Here is a 15,813-nt window from a genome sequence, read left to right as displayed (position 1 = left end):
CCGAAGGACCTGTTTGCACACTGTATCTTTCAACCAATCTACATTTCTGTTTATTATACATTATTAATATTCTGTGTAGTTACATTATTAATCAGTCACAAAATATTCACTCTATTATCTCAATTGTTTCAATCGCAATTGAAGAAGGAACAAAACAAAATTGTTTCAATCTTTTCTGACTGAACCCAGGAACAAAAAGAGCAATTAGACCCAACATTGAATTGAATACTTTATTGTCACATGTAACAAGTCACAGTGAAATTCTTTGCTTGCATACCCAAGGTATTCAAATAAAGGGCGCTTATAAAGCTACAAATCCCCCCACCACCACCAGTCCCCCTTTGTTCTCCCCCCTCTCTCCCTCACAGCGGGCCCCCACGCCAGGTCCTACATTGTCCATTGTTCTACCCCCTCCCTAACGGCAGTCCCCAAACGCCGGGTTCCCAATGTTCTTCTCCCTTCCTCACGGTGGTCCCCCCACCTTTATTCCTTCTTTCCCCACCTTTAGTCACCTCCTTTATTTCTTCCCGTGTCCTCCCTTCCTCGGTCAGCACCATCAACGGCATCTCCACTGCTGCTGCCAGGTCCTCTCCGGACGCCTCCGTGGTGCCGACCCAGGCCCCAGCCACGCGCTCCGCAGACCCAGGCACCGATTGACACGGGCTTTGTTAACCCGCGAGGCTCCGCCTCTGGACCGTGAGGCTCCGCCTCTGGACCGCGAGGTTCCGGCCCGCAAGGCCTGAGAGGTCCTACCTCCGACACACGAGGTTCTGGCCTTGGCTTCTCAGCGGCACCTCCAGACCACCCGTTCTTTCTATCCAGAGGTGCAGTCTGTCCCGCTGAGTTGCTCCAGCATTTTGTGTCCATCATAGTCCTTTGATCACCATTATGGCTGACAGAACAAAAATATCGATCTGTATTTTCAATATGTTCTAGTGACATTTATTTTAACACCAAAATACAATCTTGTTAAAATGGTGTTATATATCATTGGAAAAAAAGTCCAAACCGGGTGTTAGCAGATGCCAAGTGGTTCACGGCAGATTGTGGAGCAAAAGCAGACCAAATGCAAACCTGGAGAATCTTCTGTCAAATGATACAGGCTCCTCCAGAATGCTCCATGCAACAGAGTCATTATCTGATCAAATCACATTTCATGTGGTGCATAACCATCATTGCTGGAGTATCTGAAGAAATGATCCAAACGGTCACCTGCCCATGTTCTCCAGGGATGCTGCCTAACACGCTGAATTACATAGAAACATAGAAAATAAGTGCAGGAGGAGGCCATTTGGCCCTTCGAGACTGCACTGCCATTTATTGTGATCATGGCTGATCATGATCATGATTGTGATCATGGCTGATCATCCACAAATAGTAACCCGTGCCTGCCTTCTCCCCACATCCCTTGATTCCGCTAGCTCCATTTAACTCTCTTTTAAATTCATCCAGTGGATTGGCCTCCACTGCCTTCTGTGTCGGAGAATTCCACAAATTCACAACTCTCTGGGTGAAAACTTTTTTCTCATCGCAGTTTTAAATGGCCTCCCCTTTCTTCTTATACTGTGGCCCCTGAGTCTGGACCCCCCAACATTGGGAACATTTTTCCTGTATCTAGCTTGTCAAGTCCTTTTATAATTTTATACGTCTATAAGATCCCCCTCATCCTTCTAAATTCCAGTGAATCCAAGTCCACTCTTTCCAATCTTTCCTCATATGACAGTCCCGCCATCCCGGGGATTAACCTCTTGAGCCTACACTGCACTGCCTCAATAGCAAGGATGTCCTTCCTCAAATTAGGAGACCAAAACTGCACACAATACTCCAAATGTGGTCTCACCGGGGCCCTGTACAACTGTAGAAGGGCCTCTAAACTCAAATCCTCTCGTTATGAAGGCCAACATGCCATTAGCTTTCTTCACTACCTGCTGTACCTGCATGTTTACTTTCAGTGACTGGTGTACAAGGACACCCAGGTCTCGTTACTCCAGAATGTTATGTCTTTCCACGGTAAACCAGCATCTATAGTTTGTTGTTTCTACATGTATGTACTGGGTTGCTACCAGACTGAAGGAACCATGTCGTCAATAGATAGCTGATGTCACATGGTAGCTGACGTTTGATTTATGTTGAAGCTCAAATGCAGATAGCATAGCAGATCACCATAGAATGAAAGCAATCATACCTTTCTGCCAAAATGCCATCCAACTTCCTGAATGATGCACCTGTTTATGGTCACCTATCAGCAAGAGTGGGTGGCAAACTGCAAAGTATGTCAAGTTTGACCAGCTCTGGTCAAGAACAGCACAAGCAATGACAATGAAATGCTTGCTTAACACTAACCTTTAAGTTGTGGCCATAATGGATGATAAGATTTAGAAGGGATCTCAGAGAATCATAAAGTTGTACAGCACAGAACCAGGTCCATCACATACATGCCAACCTCTTTGCACATCTGCATTGATCCCGTTTACCCTTGTTCGGCCGATATCCTTTAATGCCTTGCTTATTATTAAAGTGCTGTCTAAATATAAACCTAGTCAAAGTATCTGTTCCACCACCTCTGGTAGCAAATTCGATATAGCAACCACCGTCTATGAAAAATCTCTCCCCTCGAGTACCTTATAAAACTTCTCCTCTCACCTTAAACATATGTCCTCTTATGTTTGATATCACTTCCATGGGTAAAAGATTCTGACCATTGATCGTATGTCTCCCATAATTTCATATACCTCTATCAGATTACACTTCAGATTCCTTCACCCGCTCCAGCGTAACCACAACCTTTCTATAATGCAGTGACCAGAACTGCAAGTGGTACCCTGAGTGCAGCCAAACCAATGTAGAAAGGAACTGCAGATGCTGGTTTCTACAGGAGACGATAGCATCTACAGAAGACAGACAGAGAGTGCTGGAATGTTATCTAATTTACTGAATGTTGTACTATGTATGATCACCTATCAGCAAGGGGGGGGGGGGGGGGGGATCTGCAAAATATGTCAAGTTTGACCAGAGATTCACCACTCTCTGTGTGCAAAAAGTTCTTCTCATCTGCAATCTGCAATCAAACCAATCTTTGACAAAGTGGCAACACTACCCAAACTTTCAATGCCCGAATCTATGAAGGCAAGTTTGCCATATGCCTTCTTCATTACTCCATGTTCTACCCGTGTCATCACTTTTGGGAAACTACTAGACTAAGTGGGACCCGTTGGGTCCCAGTCACACGGGAGACCTGGTCCCCCAACGCAGCCCATTTCCCATTGCAATATTCCACCACTTAGCTGTTCCTGCAACGCAACGGCGGCAACGTTCTGTAGCCAGTGGACGGGGACGGCTTCAGACGGGGCCAATCGGGGACTGGTGGGGGGGGGTGTGTGTGTAGGGAAGGGGGTGTGGGAGGAGGGGGGTGTGTGGGGGAGGGGGGGGGGGGGCTGGGGGAGAGTGTGGGGGAGGGGGTTTGTTTTGAGAGGGTTTGTAGGGTTGTGGGGGTAGGGGAGGGGGTGTATGTGGGAGGGGTGGGTGTGGGGGGTGAGGGGGGTGTGTGGGGGGGGGAGTGTGGGGGGAAGGGGGTGTGTGTGTAGGGAAGGGGGTGTGTGGGGGGGGGGGGTGTGGGGGTGTGTGGGGGAGGGGGTGTGGGGGGGGGGGGGGGGGGGTGGGGGAAAAACATACCAATGTTTCCAGGAAACATACCAATGACACTATTTCTCTGTTACCCCTCATAATTTTGCAAAGAAATTCATTAGTAACAAATGATGATAATTTTTCCTTGAACATTTATTTTCATATCAAATAGAACTATCTATTGAGTTGGAGAATTATTCACCAGGGAACATTTACAAGATAATTTATTTAGGCATTCTCAGAATTGTTAAGGCTTAAGAATATGGAATCAGATAATAAATGATTTTAATAATTCCAATATTAAAATTCTAATATGTCGCCTGCTGACAATTTTGGACAATCATGGATATCTTTGTATCATAGTTACATCAATAAACAAACCAGTCAATGAGCTCAGTCAGCTTGCTTTTAATTTAGATGTTGAACCCAATGGAATAAAATGCTTTTTACATCATCGTATTAATTTGGGAAATTGTTGAAAATGCATTGGTAAGAGCCAGCAAAATGGAAAAAAATCATCTACTTTAATTGACGCTGACCTAACACAGCTAAATTGAAAAACACAGAAGTTGTTTTCACTTTCCGAAAACATTTTATAAATTATATTAACCCTACAATGTCAACAGGCCACATCAAATTAGAATTTTAATCATGGAATTAGTAATATCAATATAAATCCTTAATCCCAAGACAGTTCAAATGAACGTTAGTGAGGCCAGACTATGCGTATTGTGTTCAGTTTTGGTCACCCTGCTACAGGAGAGATGCCATTAAGCTTGAACGAGTGCAGAAAAGATTTACAAGGATGTTGCCGGGACTCAAGGGCTTTAGCTATAGGGATGTGGATGCTGCAGTATGACAAAGGTTAAGATAGCTGTACAGCACAACCTTTAGTCATTCATTGATGCACACAAATGTTCCTGATAGACATTCCTTGACACACACTACTAGGTTCTTGGTAGTCATCCTTAATGAAAATTAAATAAAGGATCAAATAGCTTGTAGTTTTACTTGTATTAGTGTCATTGCTTTTGTATTAGTGTTTTGAGAACATGTTGCTATTGATGAAATTAGAAATTGTGCACAACTTCAAGGGTCAAAATCTGTATAAAAATTGACCGTTCCGAGTGGAATTTTAGTGCAGTAACTGGGACTGTGCTGCTCTCCTTGACCACAAGTAATGAAGTGTGCCTGGAAAATGAATGTGAGTTGTCAGTCCAGTTGATCGATGACGGCAGGGAGAAGCTGAGCGTGCTGGAAATTTATTCTTTGGAGCACAGAAGGCAAATGGGTGATCTGATAGGGATAATGCACAGTCTTTTTTCTCGTGGTAGGAGAATCAACAACTAGAGATGTGAGAGAGGAAAAAAATAACAGGGGCAACTTTTTCCACACAGAGAGAGGTAGGTATATGGAATGAGCTGCAAGATGAAGTCGCTGTGCAGATACCAATACTAACATTTAAAAGACATTTGGACATGTACATGGATTGGAATGATTTGGAGGGAAATAGGACCATCTTAGATGGGGCATCTTGGTCAGCATGGACAATTTGGGCCGAAGGACCAGTTTCCATGCTGTAGAATAATTGAATCTAAATACAATTACAAATCCTCCCAGGTGATTCATTGGTCAATTCGATGGTTGGCTCTGTTTGTCCAATGGTAAATTCTTTCTAGGGGGAAAAAAAACTTGACAGTAGCTTCCCGTGTCAAACTAATATCCTCTTATAAGAACATTTTTCACAAAAACTACAATCTTGTAAAGTATCGGGCTTTGAATCATGTGTGAATAAAATGGGTAATCTGATTGACTGATTAACCATCAAATATATGCTCCAGGCAACAAAAGCAATTTGACAAGGGAGATGGAGAGTGAGGGATGGAGGGAGGGAGGATGAGAGATATTTGCCTTGTACCTGCCTCAACTATTCCTTTATCAGCACATTATAAATAAGCACCATCCATTGTGTGAAAAAGTTGCCCCTCGGGTTCATATTAAATCTTTCCCTCTCACCTTCAACCCATGTCCTCTGGTTCTTGATTTCCCTACAGAGGGTAGAATATTTTGTGCATTCTCCTCATGATTTTATACACTTCTATAAGATCACTCCTTATCCTACTGCACTCCAAGGAATAAAATATTTGCTTGCTCAATCGTTCCCTATAGCCAAGGCCCTTGAGTCCTGGCAACATCTTCACAAATCCTCTCTGCACTCTTTCCAGCTTAATGACATCTTTCCTATAGCAGGGTCACCAAAGCTGAACACAATACTCCAAATGCAACCCCACCAAAGTATTGTACCATTGTAAGAAAATGATCCAACATCTATATTCAATACCCTGATTGATGAAGGCCAATGTACCAAAAGCTTTATTTACAGCCTATCTACCTGCTACATTCAGGGAATTGTGTGCCTGTATTCCTTGATCTCTCTACTCTACAATATTGCCCATGGCCTTACCATTCACAGTGAAGGCCCTTCACATGTGAATGACATCAAATGTCTTGTGCATTCCCTTGTGCAATCATACAATGCGGAAGTGAAATCTGAAGAGAGAGATTTAGGAGTAATGGGCCTGTTCACAGGATAGATGTGGCTAAAAGAATGTGAAAGAGAGATTACGGGTCTCTCATTAGATAAATAGCCCCCATCGGTTTGTTGCCGTCAATTAATAACCAGACGGAATGTGGCCAGGATAGACAAGCCTATTATATTGCACAAATATCCCTTAGGAGGTGTGGTTAATACTCATACATTGATTGAACCAAAGGAATGTTCTGTCGCAATCAAATATTGACTTGAGCCAGGCGTCTCCCAGTACATGGTCACATTGGAAAAGGGATGTCAAAAGAAGCATTCATTCACTTTCTTGCTTTGGACTGATTAAGAGACAATAATTGAACCTCTGTACCTTAATAGAATTGTTGTCTTTCATCTCCAAATGTCCCCTAAGAAATGTCAGTCTTTGTAAAATCAAGTGTGTGGATTGAGCCTGTGAGGTAATTGGACCTCCCTCTCTCCTGGGCAAGAATAAGAATATGATTGAATAAAAAAACCTCCATTTGGACTGCAAACAGATGTGTGAGCAATTCTTTTGTTCCACAGCAACTACTATAGCCGATGGACTAGTATGGAATCTGAAATGTGGACACTTTGGAACAAATATGCATATTTTAGGCATTACAGATATTTAGTTATGTGGAGCATGAATGGGTAAAAATATAGTGATTGATTGTGTGATTCCAATTTTTTTTAAACTCCACATTGTTACATAATTCTGTCTTATCTGCGCCAGTCCAAACCTCCTTCCCTTTCTTCACTCCCACATTTGCCTCTGCTCTGAGCTGCTTCCATACTAAATGTCAGCTTCAGAAACTGAAAGCAGTTACCCTTTCATGCATTGGCTTCACAAGTTAAATCAAAACAAATCAAATCAAAAGTCAACAAAATTTCATTGCATCTCCTTCAGTGGTATACATAGAAGACATGGTGTAAAAGATTAAAAGAACAAAAACACAAACAACCATCGACTCTCATATACCGGCAAGATCAGTAAATGAAATTAATAAATAGATAATAGAAATATAAAAAAATATTGCGCATTATATTGCACCACGAATATTGCACCAAGAAGCGACATCTTTGAAAACATGGTGAAATTTCAATTGATGGCCTCCTGCTTCTTCAAATGAATTGTCAGAAAATTAACTGCACTGACTCAAATTTATATTTGGTGCCCTTGGTAGATGAGGTCAACATCAATAGTAATGCTAAGCTAGAAAAAGATCTCAGAAATACTAACAGAGTAATTTAAAGCATGGAGATTGTAAACTGAAGTGATGACCTCAATGGCGAAGGCTTATGGGATAAAATTCACGCTCCAGTTACACATGCGGCATCTTCTGTTTCTGTCTGATGAATATTCATGAAATAAGCTAACTATTCCTTTCTTATTCCAATAACATACAAATTAGTCACTTTCTCAAAGTGTCATGTTCAATTTTATAATTTGAAATATTTTGCTCATATTAATTGGCAATCAATATTCTATAAGGCAATAGCATTCAGATAATGAATAGAAAAAAACACAACTAATATTAATCCTAACAAGAAGGAACCAGATCTTCGAGATTGAGACTGAAAACCTACACCTAACTGTTCCTGTTTTAACTTTTTTTTAATTAGTTACTTGCTCTCAGAGCTTAACTATGACAGAGACAATTAAATATTGAAAACTTCACTTTAAACCTTGGGCTCAAGTTTTCGGGTCCATGAATGGCAGGCTATTATGTGGAGAAGAAATATTATACTATGTAAAGTATGGCTGGTTTGCTGTTTTCATTAAACTTCTTTCCAAATGCTGCAGTCTGAACAGTTGGAGGTTTCCCTTATAAGTGACCTGCATTGTGTTATTTGCACTAATCCGTAACTTATACAACCTTAAAGCGTCCATGAATAGCAGAACACAAACCAGAATTGTTTATTTCAATCCTTTTCATGTCTTAGAATTCTTTTCCAAAAAGAGCTGCTAAAGGAACAGTGAATTAAAAAATTGAGTGCATCACTACAAACTTCCTGACTGCCAGATTGTCCAATGGTCCACAATAGTTCATCTCGTGCACTGAACATATATTCAATTGTTATCCACTGCATATTTCAGTTATTATATTTTCAAATGAATTTCACTCGAGGACTTCGTTCATGAAAAGCATATTCTTTGCAATCCTATGTTATGCAATATAATTTTTCAAGGAAAATTGCGTTAATAAATAATACTCTGAAATATATAACAGGCAGAATAAGTGCCTGAGCAACTCAGCGGGTCAAGCAGCATATCTAGAGGACATGGATAGGCAACGGTTTTGGGGCAGGGCCCTTCTTCAGATTGATTGTAGTAGCGAGGAGAAAGCTGGAAGAGAGTTGGGGCGGGATAAAACCAGACAAGCGATAGGGGAATACAGGTGCGAGGGGGTTTGTTTGCAGATGGCTGGAGAAAGGCCAGAGATTGGAAGAAGACAAAAGTCTGTAAGATAAGCAGAGAGATAGCTGAATGGATAGAGAATTGACTTCATGGAAGGAAGCCTTTGTTTGATGATGGAAGGTTGGCTTTCAGACTGGAGGCCTGTGACTAGTGGTGTGCCTCTGAGTTCAGTGCTGGGCCCATTGCTGTTTGTCACCTATATCAATGATTTGGATGAGAACATACAAGGCATGATTAGAAAGTTTGCAGATGACACTAAAGTGAGGTGGTATTGTAGATAGTGAAGATGGTTGTCAAAGTTTGCAGCAGGATCTTGATCGGTTGGGCAGGTGGGCTAAGGAATGAATGATGGAATTTAATACAGAGAAATGAGAGGTGTTGCATTTTGGAAAGTAATATGAGCAAGACCTACACAGTGAATGGTAGGGCGTCTGGGTTGTGTTATAGAGCAGAGGCATCTCGGAGTGCAGATACATAGTTCCTTAAACATGGCATCACAGATAGTTGGGTGGTCAAAAAGGCTTTCAGCACATTGGCCTTCATCGGTCAGGGTACTGAGTATAGTTGGAAGATCATGTTACAGTTGCATAAGGCTTTGATGAGGGTGTTCAGTTTTGATCACCGTGTTTTAGGAAAGATGTTGTCAAGCTGGAAAGAATGCAGTGAAGATTTACAAAGGTGTTACCAGGATTAGAGGGTCTGAGCTACAGCGAGAGGTTGAGCAGGCTAGGACTTTATTCCTTGGAACGCAAGAAGATGAGTGATGATCTTATAGAGGTACAAAATCATGAGGGGAATAGAACGGGTAAATCCACCCAGTGTAGGGGAATCGAGTACGAGAAGACATAGGTTTATGGTGAGCGGGGGGGGGGGATTTAATAGGTACAAATTTGTTTTTTACATGGAAGGTGGTAGGTATATGGAACAAGCTCCCAAAGGAGGTAGTTCAGGCAGGTACTATCATAACGTTTAAGAGACATTTGGACACGTACATGGATAGGAAAGATTTAGAGGGTTAAGGTGGAATTAGTGTAGATGGGGCATGCCAGTCAGCGCGGGCACTTTGGCCTGTTTTCACGCTGTATGACTATGACTCTAACATGAACTGACTTTTGTAAAAGGGATGCTGTAAGATAGAAAATTAATTCACATAGATCTTTCAAAGCAATGTGTTAAAAGCGGTAAAAAGGTTCTGCTTTATAAATAGAGATTAATAAACTATTATTGATTGTATATGGTTGTACTACATTCCTCAACTTGCACCACTGCTCCAATGCACTATTATTGTCTGCCTACCTGGTATAACTGATAATGTATTATATTATTGTTGATTACATATTTATTTGTTGTGTTGCTGAATTTAATGTGCCTGTAAACGGCAGCTAGTACAAATTTCATTTGACCTGTCCCAGCGCATATGACAATTAAACACTCTTGAAACACAAAAGTAACATGGTAATCCTATCTAAATCACTGGTTGGGTCTCAACTTTTATTTAATTCTGAACAGTATACTTGAAACATTAAAAGCTCCTTAAAACGTTGAAGTGAACGCTTGGCGAATGTATGAGAATGATGATCATCTAGATTGATGATAATCTAGAATGATTATCTAGAGGGCGAGATAAAAGGCATTAATATGCCAAGATTCCAGCAATACCACACAGTAACTGCAGGTTATTTGAACAAAATAAACACAAACATATCGATACATCACTTTTACAATCAAACAATGTTCCACAATCTATTTTACATATGTGTTACTTAACAAGATTGACACAAATCCACAGTAATTTATTTTGTGGAAAGTGACCAAAGCTTGTCAATTAGGTAGTTTAAATGTGGATCTTAAAGGAGCATACAAGCAGCAGAGATGTTAAAGGAACCAACTGCAGAGCTTGGGATAATTATGGTTCAAACCATGAACGACATTGATGGAGCAATTAAACTTGTGGGTGAACTACAAGGGCAGAATTAGAGATGAAGATTTTTGCAGGGCAAGAAGAGACTGCAGAGGCAAGGTAGGAAGAGGCCATGGAAGAGGCAGCAGAGTTAAAGTAACAAATGTTGTTTTGCAGTCAAACAAGGGTTCCATCAATGGCTCAAAGCATCTATGGGAACCATGCCAGTGTGTAGGGGTGGGAGATTGCAACCTTCACGTGGTACACCCTGTTTTGACTAATACAATCAACCCGACGTGCAAAAAGAAGTAGATGTAGTGTTTTGTTAGGCTGTGCACGTCATTCGCAAGAAGAAGAAGCCCAGTGTATGGGGAAAAAGCAGGAACAGGGTACTGATTTTGATGATCAGCAATGATCATATTGATTGGCGATGCTGGCTCAAAGGGCTGAATGGCCTACTCCTGCACCTATTTTCTATGTTTCTATGAAGGCAAGGGTGGTATCATATTGAAAGAACGGGTATTCAATGTTGTTAGGACTTTTTTTTAAAGCAAAAAGTAGACAATAACAAAATGACAAGAGATATAATTCAATTCAATTCAATTCAATTCAACTTTAATGTCATTGCACAAGTACAAGTATGAGTACAACGAAATGCAGTTTTGCGTCAGTCCGTAGTAGTTGTACATAAAGGAAAAAAAAAAAATAGAAAGAGAGAAGATACAGAATAATCAAGAAATACAGAATAATTAAACAATGGGGACGGAGGGACCGGAGAAATTTATCGGCGGGACTCCGAGTTCAGCAATGTGATTGTATTGTTGTAGAAGCTGTTCCTCATCCTAGTACGTGATCTGAGGCTCCAGTACTGCCTCCCTGATGGGAGGAGGGCAAACAGTCCATGGTTGGGGTGTGAGGGGTCTTTGATGATCTTCCCAGTCCGTCTCAGACACCGTTTTCGGTGGAGGGCATCCATGGTATGGAGCGGGGCACCGATGATGTGCTGCGCGGTTTTCACCACCCGTTGTAGTGCTTTCCTGTCCGCAGCAGTGCAGCTGCTGTACCATACCGTGAAGCAGGTTGTCAGGATACTGTCTATGGTACAGCGGTAAAAGTTGGTCAGGATCCAGGGGGACAGGTGGGCTTTCTTGAGCCTCCTCAGGAAGTAAAGGCGCTGCTGTGCCTTTTTGATCAGCTTGGAGGTGTTGAGGGACCAGGACAAATCCTCCGAGATATGTACTCCGAGGAATTTATAGCTGGAGACGCGCTCCACCTCAGTCCCGTTTATATGGATGGCGGTATGACTGCCTCCTCTGGTCTGCCTGAAGTCAACAATAATCTCCTTCGTCTTCTTGGAGTTGAGGACGAGGTTATTGTTGGCACACCAGGCTGTCAGGTGCTGGATCTCCTCCCTGTAGGCTGACTCATCGTTGTCGCTGATCAGTCCTACTACCGTGGTATCGTCAGCAAACTTAATAATGGCGTTGGATCCGTACTTTGGGATGCAGTCGTGGGTGAAGAGGGAGTAGAGGAGAGGGCTGAGCACACAGCCCTGTGGCACTCCGGTGTTCAGTGTTATAGTGGAGGAGGTGAGGTTATTGACCCTAACAGACTGTGGTCTGTTAGTGAGGAAGTCCAGTGTCCAGTTGCAGAGGGAGGTGGAGATGCCAAGTCCACTGAGTTTGGTGATCAAGCTGGCTGGGATGACGGTGTTAAAGGCAGAGCTGAAATCAATGAACAGCAGCCTGTTGTAGGAGTTGTTGTAGTCCAGGTGTGGGCAGAGTGTAGGGCCGCCAATCATATGGCGTCCTCTGTAGACCTGTTGGTCCGGTAGGCAAACTGATGGGGGTCCAGTGTGGGGGGGGAGACAGGCTTTGAGGTGAGCCAAGATCAGCCGCTCAAAGCACTTTGCAATGACAGGGGGTGAGTGCCACTGGGCGGAAATCGTTGAGACTCCCTGGGATAGCTGACTGTTTGGGCACATGGCACGATGGTTGTTGCTCAAAGGGCTGAGGCAAGTGGGGCACAACACCCTGGGCCAGTGAGAGATTGAAAATGTCGGCGAGGACTGGGGATAGTTGTCCAGCACATGCCCTAAGCACCCGGCCAGGGATGACATCGGGGCCGGCAGCTTTGCGCTCATTCACCTTGCTCAGTGCATCTTGTACAGCAGAGGTGGAGAGGCTGAGAGGTTGTTCATTCGGGGGTGGAGCAACTTTAATGGCTGGGGTTTTGTTGTCCCGGTCAAAGCGAGCATAGAAGTGGTTTAGCTCGTCAGGCAGGGTGGCGTTGTCTGGGGGAGGGGTGTTAACTTTCTGATAAGCGGCAAGGGATTTGATTCCCTATAGCATATGCAGACATAGCAAGTTTGTACATGCATATACAAGTATAAAAAAGATACAAAGTGGTGGAGTAACTCAGCATATCAGGAAACATCTACAGGTGCACTTTGTGTATTTTTTGTTAAACAGCATCTGCAGTTGCTTGTCTCTCCCTATATATGAGAATATCCTGGATGGTGAGATGAAGGAATTCATAAATAAGTGAATTTGATGTATTTCTATGATAGAAGACATTAAAGGAATCTAATAATGATGGAAAGATCAGGCAAAATGGAGGAAGGAACTCAAAAATGACAATACTGGAAAAAAATTACTGCAAAACGTCCATTAATCAATCCGCCATCTAATGGTTAGAAATCCCAATGATTCTGTATCTGGCTCAATGGGTAATAATTCTCCTGCTTCTTGTAAAACACTTGGGGCCTGCTACCATGTTCCCTTAAACTTACCTGGTCAGTTAGAAAATGCATGATACTACTTCTAAAAAATATATCAATTAGAAATCTGTTGGAATATTAATTTCAAGAGTCAAGTATGTTTAATTGCCATATGTACCAAAAACGGAACATTTAAATTCTTACTTGCAGTAACATAACAGGCTTGTAAACAAAGATAACACAATAAACAAAAAAACAATAAATTGAAATAACTTCCCATAGTCTGGAAAATCTGACAGCTCGGCAGTGAAGTCCCAATCTTGATGCATTTACTGAGTTTTACTCTATTATGTAAAGAAATTGAACTAAAAGCTGTCGAGTCCATTGGATCTAAAGTACTGTCTTTAAAAGAGGTGGCTGTGGAAATAATGAATTCATTGACCGTGGGTCTTTCCAAATTGCCTAGATTCTGAAACTTCGATGAGATTGAAAAATTGCAAACGTGGCGCCACTAGACAAAAGTCGCAAAATAGGAAACTATCGGCCAATGAGACGACATCTGGCATTGGGAAAATGCTGAAATCCACTAACATATTCTTTAAAATATGTCAGTAAAAGTCAGACACCGCATTCAACGTGATACCTGCCACTGGGAGCCTGCAGGCATGCTGAAGGCAGCGCCCCTTGTAGATGAATCTCATCTCCAGCACACATTGTTTTGATGGATGTCCTAACTACAGGAATCGCTGCAACAGCGCTGACTCCTAGTCCAGCAACATCTGAACAAGGGTCCCGACCAGAAACGTCACCTATCCGCTCAGTTACTGCAGCACTCTGTGTCTTTTTTCCCTCAAATGTAATACTCCCTCCTTGATTCTTCGGTGGCTGTGCCCATGCTTGTCGCTGCTCTCTGCCAACTTTACAAAACTCCGAGATCCTTGCGCTCTAATTCAAGTTCCTCCAATCACCCCACCATTTTATTAACTGTGCTCAACTGCCTGCAGTTTTGTTTGGATTTATTTTTTCTCAACCTATCTACAACTCTGTCTTATTTTAAGAAGCTCTTAAACTCAACCTCTTCCACCAAGCTTTTTGTCACTCGCTCCAATAGCTCTCCAGCTCAGGGAGCTTAGTGTTAAATGTTGTTCAATGGCTCTTGTACTAAACGGTTTTGGGTGGATTCACCACATCGAAGATGCTGCACAAAGTGCGTCTGATCGTATTTACAATTGCCCACCTCCCAGCCGGGATCACGGGATAACAATAGCAAGACTCGGGGGGCAAGGAAATCAGTCTTTACACGCCCGCTCTCTCCCTCCCTCCCGGCCTTCCCCGTCCCAATGCGAGGAGAAACTCCTTACTTTTCGTTGCTACCTTCCACTGACTCGGTGTCCGTGAGCCACTCTTCGCCGATGTCGGGTAAAGCGAAGGGATACTGTTTGTTGGGCGGGTTCCAGCTAATATTGTCCGCGACGTGTCCGGAAGACCTTCCCGCGCTGCCCATCGCAGCGCTGCTGCCGATGCCGATGCCGATGCCGATGCCGATGCCGATGCCGATGCTGCCGCTGCCGCCTCCGCCACTGTGAGCTTGCGCGGGTTTCGCAGCGCCTGGTCCGACCGGGCTGGAGCTGGAGCTGGAGCTCGGCGGCGGCGGCGGCGGCGGCCGTAGCGGCGTCTGGTTTGCAGCCCCACTGCTCAGCCCGGCCGCTCTCGCCCCACTGGCCGAGGGAAGCGGAGAGGCGCTGCACACTTTCAACACGGCTGAGTACTCGGGACCAGAGGCCGCCCCAGCCAGCACTGAGGCTTTCCCTGAGGCATTGAACAGGGAAGACGTGAAGAGTGTTGCTTTAGATGAAGACACCGAGAGCAATGGACCACGCGGAGAGGCTGGGGACCCGCTGCTTGAAGAACCAGCTGGATGTACCACAGGAGAACCAGAGGCCGTGAAGATCTTTGCAAATATGGTTCCCAAGTCCAACACTGCAACCTTCATTTTTTTTTAAATAAATATACAAAAATGCAGAATAATCAGCTCGGATACAGGGATCCGAGCACCAGGATCATTCGACAATGAACTATCATGTAATTTGGGGTTTTCCCCCCCGGCCAGTTGCAAGAAAGAGCAAACAAAGTTATTTTAGCAATCTGCCTGGCGAATCATACTACAGCTCCAAGAAACAGTGAAGACGAGTTTTCCTTCACTGACCGAAAGTGAAGTATTTGCCAAAAGGCCGGACAGTGCCCAAGGAATTGTTGAGGAAAACAGTCTTGATTGGCAATTTTTGCTGGTTTAACTGCTGTTACAGGCACATCTTAGGTTGAGGAAATAGCTGAAATCTTCTCGTTTGCTTGCCTGGTTAACAAAAACAAATAAAAACCAGAGTTGGCTGGCTAATGTGTTTGTCAGGTGACAGCAGCAGCAGCACAGGTTGCTAAGTGAAACAAAACCCTCTCTGCTGGTTGGTCCTATGCCGATAACTGAAGGGCGGTTCTTGAATCCCATGTCGAGAAACTTTTCTTTATATTTAAGCCGAAAAGTATTGATTTCACATAAAATAGAACGATGTGCACCTTTTTCCGTAAAA

General features: G+C 43.2%; 1 protein-coding gene across 2 annotated transcripts in view; it reads right to left on the bottom strand.

Moving 5' to 3' along the window:
- LOC129696995 (protein FAM149A-like) overlaps nucleotides 1-15,573 on the bottom strand; it is a 93,685-nt gene extending 78,112 nt beyond the window's left edge. For both annotated transcript variants that reach the window (XM_055635168.1, XM_055635176.1), the window contains exon 1: nucleotides 14,590-15,573. In XM_055635168.1, the coding sequence (XP_055491143.1) occupies nucleotides 14,590-15,221 (632 nt within the window). In that variant the 5' untranslated portion in view covers nucleotides 15,222-15,573. The remainder of the gene's footprint in view (nucleotides 1-14,589) is intronic.
- Nucleotides 15,574-15,813: the final 240 nt, after the last annotated feature.

This window comes from Leucoraja erinacea, chromosome 1 (assembly GCF_028641065.1).
Source record: "Leucoraja erinacea ecotype New England chromosome 1, Leri_hhj_1, whole genome shotgun sequence".
In the NCBI taxonomy this organism is placed as follows: domain Eukaryota; kingdom Metazoa; phylum Chordata; class Chondrichthyes; order Rajiformes; family Rajidae; genus Leucoraja; species Leucoraja erinaceus.
The sequence above is the reverse complement of the archived record's forward strand: the minus strand, read 5'-3'. Positions and strand labels throughout refer to the sequence as shown.